Source organism: Dermacentor variabilis, chromosome 3 (assembly GCF_050947875.1).
Source record: "Dermacentor variabilis isolate Ectoservices chromosome 3, ASM5094787v1, whole genome shotgun sequence".
NCBI classification, from domain to species: domain Eukaryota; kingdom Metazoa; phylum Arthropoda; class Arachnida; order Ixodida; family Ixodidae; genus Dermacentor; species Dermacentor variabilis.
In genome coordinates this window covers 49,912,134-49,924,124 of record NC_134570.1, presented here as the reverse complement: position 1 = coordinate 49,924,124, position 11,991 = coordinate 49,912,134, and the positions used below count along the sequence as shown (strand labels likewise).

General features: G+C 51.9%; 1 protein-coding gene across 1 annotated transcript in view; it reads left to right on the top strand.

Annotated features, from left to right (window-relative positions):
• The first annotated feature begins 845 nt into the window (after positions 1–845).
• pigs (GAS2-like protein pickled eggs) overlaps positions 846–11,991 on the top strand; it is a 207,039-nt gene continuing 195,893 nt past the window's right edge. Inside the window, exon 1 of the mRNA XM_075685051.1 lies at positions 846–1,775. Coding sequence (XP_075541166.1) covers positions 1,179–1,775 — 597 coding nt within the window. The 5' untranslated portion in view covers positions 846–1,178. The remainder of the gene's footprint in view (positions 1,776–11,991) is intronic.

The following is an 11,991-nucleotide window of genomic DNA, read 5'->3' as shown; positions in this document are numbered from 1 at the left end:
GGACTTTCTTCCCCACGACTCTAACCTTATTTTTGCACACCGCTCCATCGTCACACTACTTCCCGTCGAGTGCGGCTTTCTTTCAGTATCAGTTTAAGAAGCTTCTGCGCTCTTGGAGTATGCGTCCTGTGTTACTACGGCTTCCTGAGAACTACATCACTTTTAACGAAATATCACTTATAAGGAAATAATTTTGTGTCATGCTGACTTTGTTGTAACGAGCCTTTACAGTGTCTGACAGCAGTGTAGTTCCGCGATAGGATATGTTGATTCAGCAAAGCTGTCCCAAAGAATTATCGCTAACGAAGCAGCGATATGCATAAATAAAAAGAAGTTAAGGGTGTTCTGCACTCATAATGCATAAACAACAGTAGGACGAATTTCTAACTTTCGCATTGCAGATCATCGGTCAAAGGAAAGTGATAGAGTTGGCGAAATTTGTGCTGATGGTACGTGTAAGACTGAAGCAAAGCCGGCGTCACATTGCGGAGATGATCACGCCTATGCATTAATTCACTCTCACTCACTTCCTAACTCGAATGCTGCTCACAACTCAGCTCGCGAACAGACTCAGTTTTACCGTCGTTACGCAAAAAAAAAACGAAAAATGAGAAACAAGTAAAATACTGCAGCGCAAGGCTCGATGCTACTAACAAGTCAATAACTTTACGAAGACACAGTGCTAATTATTCGTTCTTCTGTCTCAGCCCGCATTGCGGAGAAGGAAAGACTGCGCGCTCGCGCCTCCGTCTCCGCCGCCGGCCGACAGATGACGCCAGCGTTGCCAGCCGTTCCCCTCCGCGCGCGCCGGCCACGTGACCCACTGCCGCAGGAGACCGTTGCGTGTGCTCCTGTCTGGGCTGCCGTCGAGCGTCGAGAGTGAAAAGCAGACCGACCGCGGCACGAGCGAGATGGACGGGGCGGTGCTCTAGCGGGAGCGCGCGGGCGAGCGTACTACTACTACAACAACACGGCGGCGGCGGTGGCGGCAGCTTTCGCCTCGACAACGCGACCGGCGCGAGGAATTCGAAAGCGCCCGCGCTAGCGCGGTACCGGCGTTCAGAAGGTGGTGCGGGTTGTGTGTGACGTGCGCGCGTCGTGCAGTGCGTGCGCGAGTGCCTTTCGAAGTTTGTAGAAGAGGCGGCCAGCCGGCCCGAACCGACAAGCAGTTTTGAGCCATGTGTTCGGCCGCGTACGAGCTCGGCGCCGTGCGGCTGGAGATCCGGCCGCTGCGGCCGTTCAAGTCGAGCGAGGAGTACCTGTGGGCCATGAAGGAAGACTTGGCCGAGTGGATGAACACGCTGTACGGCCTCAAGCTGACGCCCGAGGCGTTCCTCGAGTCGCTCGACGACGGCGTCGCGCTGTGCCGGCACGCCAACAAGGTGCTCGAGGCAGCGCGGCGCGAAGGCCGGCTGGCCGCGCTCAAGCTGCCGGACCGCGACGTCGTCTACCGCGCAGACGTGCAGCGGGGCACGTTCCAGGCGCGCGACAACGTGTCCAACTTCATCGCCTTCTGCCGCGCGCTGGACATCAAGGAGTGCCTGCTCTTCGAGACCGAGGACCTGGTGATGCGGAAAAACGAGCGCAGCTTCATATTGTGCCTGCTGGAAGTGGCTCGCCGCGGGGCCCGGCTCGGCATGCTCGCGCCGCTGCTGGTGCAGTTCGAGCAGGAGATCGACGCCGAGCTCGAGCACGAGGACTGCGACTCGGACGAGGAACCGCCGCCGCCCCGGCCGCAGATCATCACCAACGACTTGCGATCGCTACACGAAAGGGTGAGTGGGCGCTTTCGGTTGGCCCGTGGCCGCATATTGATCGTTCGCGAACGTGTGTGACTTGGACAGTGGCTGTGACGAGCTGAAGGCCAGCGAGAGCTACGGTTCGTTGATGCTACAAGTGGCAGAGCTCTTCCGATCGGCCTGACACTTGGAGGGCGGGTGTTTTTAGCGGTAACGTCTCGGATTGTGCGGAGAAATTGTCCAGAGCCGGTGTTATATAATTTTGTATCATTTCTTCGCCCCGAGCGTTGTTCGACGAGTTTCGTATGGCAGCTCTCGAGACGGTTTGCGCATCGGAGCGCCCAGAAAATGTTTCCCACGTTTTTCTTTTTTTTTTTCCTTTTGTTCGTCGGTAATGCTGTATGCGAGGGACGGATCGCTGCAGTTAAGTCTGCGGACGAGGATACCGTTGCTCAGTGCTGCCGAATGGCGCCTCGCACAAAGGAAGCCGCTGACGAGGTGCTTGCTACACGATTCGTTGTCACGTCAGACTCGTCTGCGAATCGATTAAACGATCGGCCTCATCGTGTGAAGCCACGTTAGCTGGCAACTTCCGTGGCTGTATTGCATGTTACGTCTACAGCGGTCGCAATCGCGACTTTCGCGGTACACACCATAATAAAAAATAAAAGAAGAAATGACACGCACAACGATTCCGTAACTATACTCCGCATGCGTGGATGCGCTTCCAAGTTCACCTGCGGTTGTAGCAGTGGCTCAATTAAGACTACGGAACGTAGCCTTGGGTCTACACCACGTTTAGAAACCGGCTACGGAGCGATCTTACGTCGCAGGTACGTGTATTTACGCTTAACAGGCGCTGTGATCGGTTGTGTCCTGTTATCGTTTCAATTTATACCGAAGGTACAAACAAGCTCGGTCGTTATCGTGCGCTCCAGTTTCCTTCCGTTTCTGCGGACATTTCCAATTGGCTTGCGTTTTGGCATCGTCCTGCAAGTGCTCCTACCCTTCTTTGCTAACCAGTCAAGAAAGTTTTAGGGAAAGTCAATCTAGCCTCACGAGTAAGAAATGTGCCACGATGTGTCCATTACGGCGTCGGCACATTTCTCCGCGACCGCACGGGTGCTCCCGCGCGAAGCATTCTGTCGACCTCGGCTGACAGCAGTTGCAGCGTTTTCGGCGCGGTAGACAAAGAGGAAATTGTGTACACTAACAGTCCATACATATGCTGAAGCCAGCCTGCCACTAACGCACTAGACTCGAAAATTTACCTCCACCTGCTAATTTTCTCTTGTTACAGACTTGTATGGGCAAATATGACACACATCGACAGGCGCAAAAATCTGAGGTCTGCGGCTGCGATCGTGGCAGAAAATTAGTTGTTGTTTTTTTTCTTATTTCTGTTATTTTCTTTTCGTGAGTGCGGGATTTATTTATGCGCGCGTAATGAAGTATCGATCTTACAGCGACATAACCGTTGAGGGTTCTTTGGAGAAAGTTATTTCGCGTCTGCCGTACGTATTTGTTCATTTATCGTCACCGTGTTGCCACTGCAGAAGTAGCCAGAAAAGAAAGCCCTCGCGTCAATCGCAAGATTCGAACCCGGGAACGCGAAGCACGAGCCGTCGTGCAGCCTTCTTGTAGTTGTCGTGTATAGCCGTCTTGTAGTCGTCGTGTCCTTGTGTTGCCGTTGGCTCAGCCAGCGCTGTTTCTTGGTTGCGCGTCGGACAATTCTGTAGAGCGGCCTTCCGACATTTTTTTTTCTTTTTTGTAAAATACGTTTTCGTTCAAAGCCCGGGGGAAGGGAATAGGGAGCGACTATTACGTAACACTTTATACGGCACCCAACGCGTTCTCGTTAAGCGTTGCGCTGGAGTGCGCTCTCTTTCTAGCAGTCTATACCGCTCTACATGCGTGTTTCGTCCTCGCATGCAATGTCCTCTTCGAGCATTGAGCCGCATCTCCGAGATTAACGCAATCGAGGGCTTGGTGTCGTCACGTACGTGACGCAGATGTTCTATACGTAGTTATACATGAGCTTTTTTTTCTCCCCCGATATCTACTTCGCTACCGAAAGCCGTACGATGCGCGTTTCTTTTTTCTTTCATTTTTTTCCCCTTCTCGGCCGTGGATGACGAAAGACGTAACCGGTTGTGACAGTCGGCGTCGTCGGTCCGCGGCGCCGGCGACCTTGCCCCGGGGGGGGAGGCCGCCGTCAGCACTGCACTCGACGAGAGAACGGGATCTTGACTTTCATCGCCGCGAGATGCGCACGCGCATTGCTGAGCGAGAGGACGAGGTGAAGGAAAAGTAAGGGGAAACGAAATGCTATAAAGAGGAAAGAGCTTCAAGCCGTACGTGGAGGAAGCTGAAAGGAGATCGACTTATGCGTTGGCTCAGCGCAGTGGCGCGTTACCGGCATTCTTTTTCTTTATATATATATACGTATGAAATCCATCACCGCGTTCTGCGTGCTTTGCATAATCCATCTCAAGGTATGAGCGGAGATCCGTCACTGCGGACCTACTACATGACCTGAAAGCTCAGGTAGGCGTACTCGTTTAGAAGAGTAAATGAAGAAATAAAATTAGAAGAAAAAAAGAGAAAAAAAAAACGGCAGGAGGGCGCGCATACAGACACGGGGGATGAACTTTTCTTTATCGGCAATGCCTATCTCCGCAGTCTTGACAAATACTTAGAGCAGAACTTAAAAAAAAAAAAAAAAACGGGTTTAAACTCGAAGCCCTCTTCCACTTCAACGTGTGCTCCTAATTAGTATTCTGGTGCCGATTGACAGCTCGGGGCATAAACGCGAATGCCCGCGAAGGACGGGTCTCTTTCTCGTCGGCAGCCATATACCTGATTTCCGTGCGTCCGTCCCGCCGGCCGTCTTTTATTATTCCCCAAGCGCTGCTTTAACCTGCAAGTCGACTTCCCTGGAATGCAGATGCCACGCACCGCGTACGCGGTAAGAACACACACTCAGTGGGCGCATACCGCTGTTCGATAAAAGGCAGGGCCGCCGTCCTTTCAGGTGTGCACCTAATTTCGGCCGGATTGTCAGTTCAGTGTCGCGCGTACGCGCATGGGGAGAGAGAGAGAGAGAGAGATCAAGGACAGGAAAGGCAGGGAGGTCAACCGGACCAGTACCCGGGTTGCTACCCTGCACTGGGGGTGGGGAAAAGTTCGACGCCCTTCCTACCCCAAGTGCTGTTGCCTCGCCGTACGCGCGGTACACACCGTATCCGTTCTCGTGCTGTGAGACGAAACGAACCAGCCCGATGCGATCGAGCTATGTGTGCATAGTGATGGTTCGATTAAGAAGGGCAAGCCCGCGTGTTGTTGCCCCCCTATCTATCGGCTGTCCCGTGTGGTACAGCGGGGAGTCCGAAGACGGAGTGCCTTCGCCGATATAGGCGGCCCAGTCTTGCGTTCCGGTTTCATGGCCGCCAAGCAGCAGCAGTCCACTCGGAGCCGCGACCGCGCCCACGTCTTTTTTCCTCCGGGCTCTGGCATTGCGCTCTCTCCCGCTATTGCACAGTTGACGCACGTTTAGACGCACACGTTTGCTCTCCCACGCGCATTTCCTGGCTGCCCAGGCTCACCAGCGCTTTCGTTGGCTCGTTTCCTTTTCTCTTTTACTCTCTATCTTTCTCTCTCTTTCTTTCCTCATTCTCTATCTTTTTTTTCTTTTTTTTTGACCGTACTGAAAACCATGTTGCGCCGTCTTGGACACGGGCAAAGCTCGTCTTGTTCGCGTTTTTTCTTAAGAATGCCTGCGTACTTTTGAAGTGCGAGGTCACGCGGTAAGGCTGAGAGAGACCGGTGAAAACTGTGCTTTCCTTTGGAGGTTCACTTGCATGCGGCTTAACTCAAAATGTATACGAAGCCTTGACACAACGTACGCGATTCCAAGCTCGAGACCTCGCAGCCGTGAATCTTTCCTCTCTTTACGGTTAGGTCTCGTTTTCGTCGTCTTCACCGTGATTTTGTCTGCGCGCTTCAACTGTGTGTATGAAATAGCTGGCTCGTAATGTCGATACTGCGTTGTTATGTGTAGTGACTCTGCTGTGAATAAAACCAGATTTTTTTTTTTCGAAGCACCCATCATTTCCTCCTCTAGTAAGCGACTTCTGACCGCAAAATTAACATATATAGACTTTCGAAAGTGTGCATTGTCAGGCTAAACTGATATAGGATTTCCCTTTCATGTCAAATTACCATTGCCTGTAGCACACAGCCCTCAAGCGCGATTCCGATGAGTTGCGCGGTGATTAAACCGAAACGTGAATATCGCTCAATTCAACAGCCGCATGAAGTTGCCCGTTAGGTATGCTACCTGTGGGAGCCTGTATTGTATTAGTCTGTACCTGTATCGAAGGTGTTACGACATACAATGACTCCGGACGTATCAGAGCGAGTCAAGAGACCATAGCATCCGTCACCGTCAAAGATATAGCCATTGGCTCTCGTTAGAACCTGACCTCCGTCGAAATAACAAGTATAAGATCCCTGCCTTCACTCGTGACGTCACCGCTCACAGCGCTCACGCCTTCTGTTCTATAGCTAAATGTACCTGGACGAACGCGCTGTGGAAAGCATGCACTGCTCTTGCGCGAGCCGCTACCAAATCGCGCAGTTTTACTTTGTCAGTATTAGCCAGGGACAACGGCGAGCCAGCCTCGGAAAGATGTTATACTCAGCCGCGGAAAGATGTTATACTCAATCTTGCCTTGAAGATGACCTTTGGTCGAAGACCTTTTCCGTCGCCAAGGAGCTGTATATTCGGTCCATTTATGCACTTCTGGCATATGTGCTTCATAGACTTTCATGTTTTTTTTATTGTATTTTCTTTTCTCAGCGTTCATTTCGGAACGCATGCGACCTTCAGCTGTATGTGCGCAACACGTTGTATTATTGCGACGCGCGTATACGCCGCCACGTTAGAGCAAAGGACGCTTAGTGCACGTCATACGTGTACATTATGGCTCATTCTGAAAGGAAATCCGTAATTAGTGTTCAGACGAACGTAACTCCAAGGTATCATCAACGTCACAGGGAAATATAAAGGGCTTGATGTGGCCTGTTAGGTAGACCTGTATTGGCTCAAGATTACTGCCCATTCCTCCGTGTACTGAGCTGTAATCAGCGCAAAAATATAGATTTGGCGTTTCTTTTAAGAATGATGCATTCGTTGCTGTGATGGTATGGGCCTACAGTGTGCGCATACATTCTGATTTACTGTCAGGAAGTAATTAGTATTCAGACAAACATAACTTGAACGTATACGCGTCACAGGGAAAAAAATAAGTAAAAGGCTTGATGTGGCCTGTTATAGCTGTACCTTATATGATTCGAGTGATGCATGCGTTGTTGTGATGGGATGTGCCCTACATCACGGTTATACCGCATCATCCTGGAGTCGTAGATACCTGTCAATTGTTCCTTTAAATTTTGCTTACACTAGCGTTATCTTTAGGCCCGGCAAACAAACAAGTGTTACGATTCTAGACGGGCGGAGGCAACGCCCCTCCTGTAGTGATGGAGACGGTCGTACCAGCCGAAGAACGCCGGGTTTATTCACGCTCGGAAATATAAAGAAAAGGTAAGGGTAGAGGGAAGGAGGATAGAAAGTGTGCGCGCATGCGCACTGGAGGAAATAGCTTGCTTGTCAAGTTCATGGGTTACCGCAATAAGCAAGCTGACTACGTAGCTAGAACTTTAAGTGCTGCGCAAAACGAACAGAGAGCAGCAGAATGTGCAGGAACAAAAGTCGACGATTGCGAATGTAAGCGAATAGCGCTAACGAGCGAACAAACGTTTTCCTCGCCGAGTCCGACCATCGACCGACCGTCAACCGCGACAACGGCCGAAAGAAAACCCATTTGCTTTAAAACTGGGAGTTGGGACTGAATAGAGCTGGGAGCCGAAGGAGGAGGAATTGCCGGTCTATTGAGTGACCGTTTATTTCGCCGTGTCAGTAAAAGCACGTGTATTCTGGCTCCACGTGGCGTCGCCTCACTCCCTCCCCCCCCTCTCTCTCTCTCTCTCTCTCTCTCTCTCTCTCTCTCTCTGTGTGTGTGTGTGTGTGTGTGTGTGTGTGTGTGTGTGTGTGTGTGTGTGTGTGTGTGTGTGTGTGTGTGTGGTCTTCGCGCTGCGCCTAGCGTCCGCACTCCTGCTCACTTGGCCGGTCGCCGAGCCGCTTTGTGATCAACAGGTTGTTGTCGCTCTGCTCCGCGGGCCCGCCACGCGACGCGAGTTCATAGCTTTTTACAGCCGCGTGCCCGTCATCCGCACTCTTGCATCGACCTTCGCAGCGCACCGCCAGCTGGGCCCGCACAGCGCGCTCGGGAATGTCGTTTGCCGCTGTCGCCTCTAAACCGCGCAATCACAAGCGAGTCAGCGGGGAATCCTCCTGCGTCACGCGCACAGCCGCGTCGTCGTATCGTCCGGTCTCGCATTTTGTTTGTGCTTCCTCGTTCGCTTCGCCAGATTACGGGCGCCAGCTGCTAGGGGGGCTGTTTGTATACGATAGCGCTGTGTGCTGCTTGACGTGGGAAACTGTCGGTGGCCTCTCGGGGGTTTGTGACAAAGTGCTTTGCTTCCCTGTGGTGTACGTGGTACGCTGGCTCTGCGCCGTGCACTACGTAAAAGGCACTGCCTCGCCGTATACCCCATAAATGGTGTCTTATCAAAAAAATGCACTGTGTGAAGGCGTACGGCGGTACACCATATGTCTTGCGTTTCGCGAGGCGAATGAATCGGCTTCCGCACGTGCAACCGGAGCTCTTCTCGCTGCTAGAGTGACAAGGGCCCAGTTCTCCCATACCATCTGACGACGTTGACCGTGCATTGGTTGACCTTTAGGCGTCAACTTCAAGGATGTTCTCGTCCTTCTCGTGCACTTTCCGGACCCTGGGGCACCCCTGGTGACGTCCTTCTCGTGGGCGTGAGACACATGCCGGGTATACTCTGTTCAAAAATGCCACGTTCCTTTTATTTTGCGTTGTGCTTAACAGCCACTTTGATTTTCTACAACGTAACCTAATTCGATCGTATTTCTATGTGTTAAATCACCTGACCTTTTGTGTGTGTGTGTGTGTGTGTGTGTGTGTGTGTGTGTGTGTGTGTGTGTGTGTGTGTGTGTGTGTGTGTGTGTGTGTGTGTGTGTGTGTGTGTGTGTGTGTGTGTGTGTGTGTGTGACAAGGATCGGGGAACCCGAGGGCCTTGATTTTTTATTTTTTTGTTAGCATCTTAATAAGTTCAGAAAAAGCTGGGGGAAAATTGTGAACGATGTTATAGCGGCAGAGATATATACTCAGTGACGCCAGCATGCAGAACTTACGTTTGCAGCGGACCCCCATGAGCTGCACCCATCCTCGACTCCCTTCTTGAGCAGATCGACGCTTCGCGTTTCAGCCGAGCTTGCGTTTCCAGACGAAGAGCCTGCTCGTGTCTGTAAAGCTTCGACTGGGGCTAGTCGGCAAGACGTTGTTCTCTTTACTGCGTTGTAACTACTATTCACGCGATGGTAAAGTTAATTGAAAGGGACACACACGTGCACGCACGTGTGTACTCCTCATTTATTTTGTCCTTTGCGCGAACAGCACAGCGTGGTAAACAGAATAGTGTTCGTATCAGCGTGCACAAACAGGCGCTCACGCTGACTGCAAAGGCGTGGCCCGGCGAGCATCCCAGGGGCGCCTGGGGCTGGACACACGTTGCTTGCGTGCGGAGGAGCGGTCACCGAGCCTGCAGCTCCGATCGATACCGTTTCCTCCGCTCTATGCCGCCTCTTCCCTTTCCTTGCTCTCCTCCAGCCTGTCTGCGCTGAGACTGGCCACTGCCTCTCTCTCCCTCCGACTGCTTCCTTCCTGTCTCGGGCTCAAAGGCCCCGCGATGACTGCCGGGCCGCCGGCTCGCTCTCTTGGCTATCTGTTGCGCTTCGGCGCCGTTTGGTCCTTGTTCGTTTGCAGCCCACTTCGTGTGCATCGGGCAGTGACCGAGGTCGCGACCGTTGGTGGACGCGATGGATTCGCGCTCTTGGAACTGCACCGATAGCGAGTACTCGGCATTTTAATATGCAGGCGGAGTATGCTCGGCTCACGCGCATTCCTTTGCTCTGCGTATTTGAGGAACAAGACAGGGCAGCCGAGCGTACAGGAGACCGCCAGGACTGAGAGGGACGCTGGAAAGGAGACCATCTTGAAAAGGAGGGGAGCAGGTTACGAAAACCGCAACGCAGAGTAGGAGACACGTCGTCTACTCGCATCTTTATTTTGTTATTATTATTATTTGTCTGTGTGGGGGTGGAGGGGGTGTTGCGCGCTGCCTCCTCCCCCTCTTCTTTTCAAGATGACCGGATACCAAGCAGCCCAATTACCGACAGGACTGTGACCTTTTGCGCGTTGACGTCCTTACGCTACGAAGTGGTCTTTGAGGGGGAGCTGCATATAGTGCAGGGCTCTGGAATCATTTTGGCCGTCCGGGATTCTTTAGCGGGCGCATAAACCCCGTGCACGAGCGATATTTATTTGCATTCCGAAACCATACGAATGTCGTCTCGTGCGGGGCAGCAAGAGGCCTCATCCCGTGAGCCACCGCAGAGGGTTAACCTGAGTCGATTTCCTTACGGCTTCTCCCACAGCGAAGCTGCTACTCTAAAGGCGAGGTTGGTGGCGACGTCGCGCTGAAGCTCATGCATCAGCTTGCCGTGGCGTCTTAGATTTTGACGACGTTTTTCTTATGTGTAAGTGATTGTTTATCGGTAAACAGCGATTACGTTGTGTTCTCGATTCACCTGCAGATGCTCAACAACGTAGCCAGTTTCTAAATGTTTTTGCTGCGCCAAAACGTAAACGATAAGTCACTTAGAGATTGGTGACGCCAGGCGCTGGCGCGAAATTCGAGGATGCGAAGCTCGGCCTTCAGTGTCCCCACTGTAGTGATCAACTGGCTAAATAAATTGTAAGGGTGTTTTGAAAGAACGCCTGAGCAGCCTGAATTGGGTTTAGTCTAGTTTGTCTGAGACGAATGACAGTTGCCCGCAGGTTTTCCCTAGCTGCTCTGATTAAGTGAATAATGATTGACTGCCGTCTAAGGTTGAGCCACATGCCGCATTTATTTCCGCTCTTACTCATTTATAAAGCTAGGCCATTGTTTAAAAACATCGCTAGGTCGAAAACATGTTTTCTCGAATGTAAGTTGACTGGGAGGCAAATATAAACAGCGGCAAAGCTGTCTTTTCCGTTAAGCTGCCGCGTCAGTCGCAAATTGTTCCGAACATGGTTGCATGAGCCACGTCAAAAGCACATTCTCCTGTCAGATGCTCGCTTTGCCGCCGTTATCCGCATTGGTCGCGATTCTGTACGACTACATTGATTTTTCAATATTTCCCACAAACCCACCGGGCTATATATAGATCCATGTCGACATTCCAACATGACGCCTCTGCAACATGGCGGCCAATCCGTCACTACTGATTAAAGTATCGGGTTTTACGTGCCAGAACCACGATCTGATTGTGAGGCACGCCGTAGCGGGGGACTCCGGAAATTTGGACCACCTGGGGTTCTTTGACGTGCACCTAAATCTTGGTACACGGCTGTTTTTGTATTTCGCCCCCATCGAAATGCGGCCGCCGTGGCCGGGATTCGATCCCGCGACCTCGTGTTTATAGCAGCCCAACACCGTAGCCACTAAGCAACCACCGCGGGTAATCCGTCGCTCCTGCTAAATCACCTGCAAGCGAATCCTCATTGCAGCACCCGTTTCTGAAGCCGTTACACGGGTGCAGACGGCGTCTTCAGTTGAAGCACAGACAAAAATCTTCTACGCGAGGTAATTCCCATATAGTGCCCATTTTTGCAGTCGCCACACGATCACGTGCGGCTTCTTACATTTTTTCATTTAATTGTTTGCTTCAAGTAGTGAGAAAACTTGTCTGCTAGTGAAACTCCATGCAGTGTCCATGTTATAGGAAGCCGTCGTAGGCGGCATTCTTATTCAAGCGCCGGCGGAGGCAATGTCTTCTCTTGTCTTTTTATTTTCTCGCCCTGTCCGGCGTCGTCACAGTGCGGATATAGCGCGCACGATGTCGAGTTCGACGCGCGTTACGCTAAACCGAAAACGCGTCTCGTCCAACGGACGCGCACATATACAAACAAACATACAAACTTCATGTATACTAGGCGCGCTGCTGCGCACCTGTTCTGTACATCGCGTCTGTCACGGCAGTAGCAGAAGTACCGGT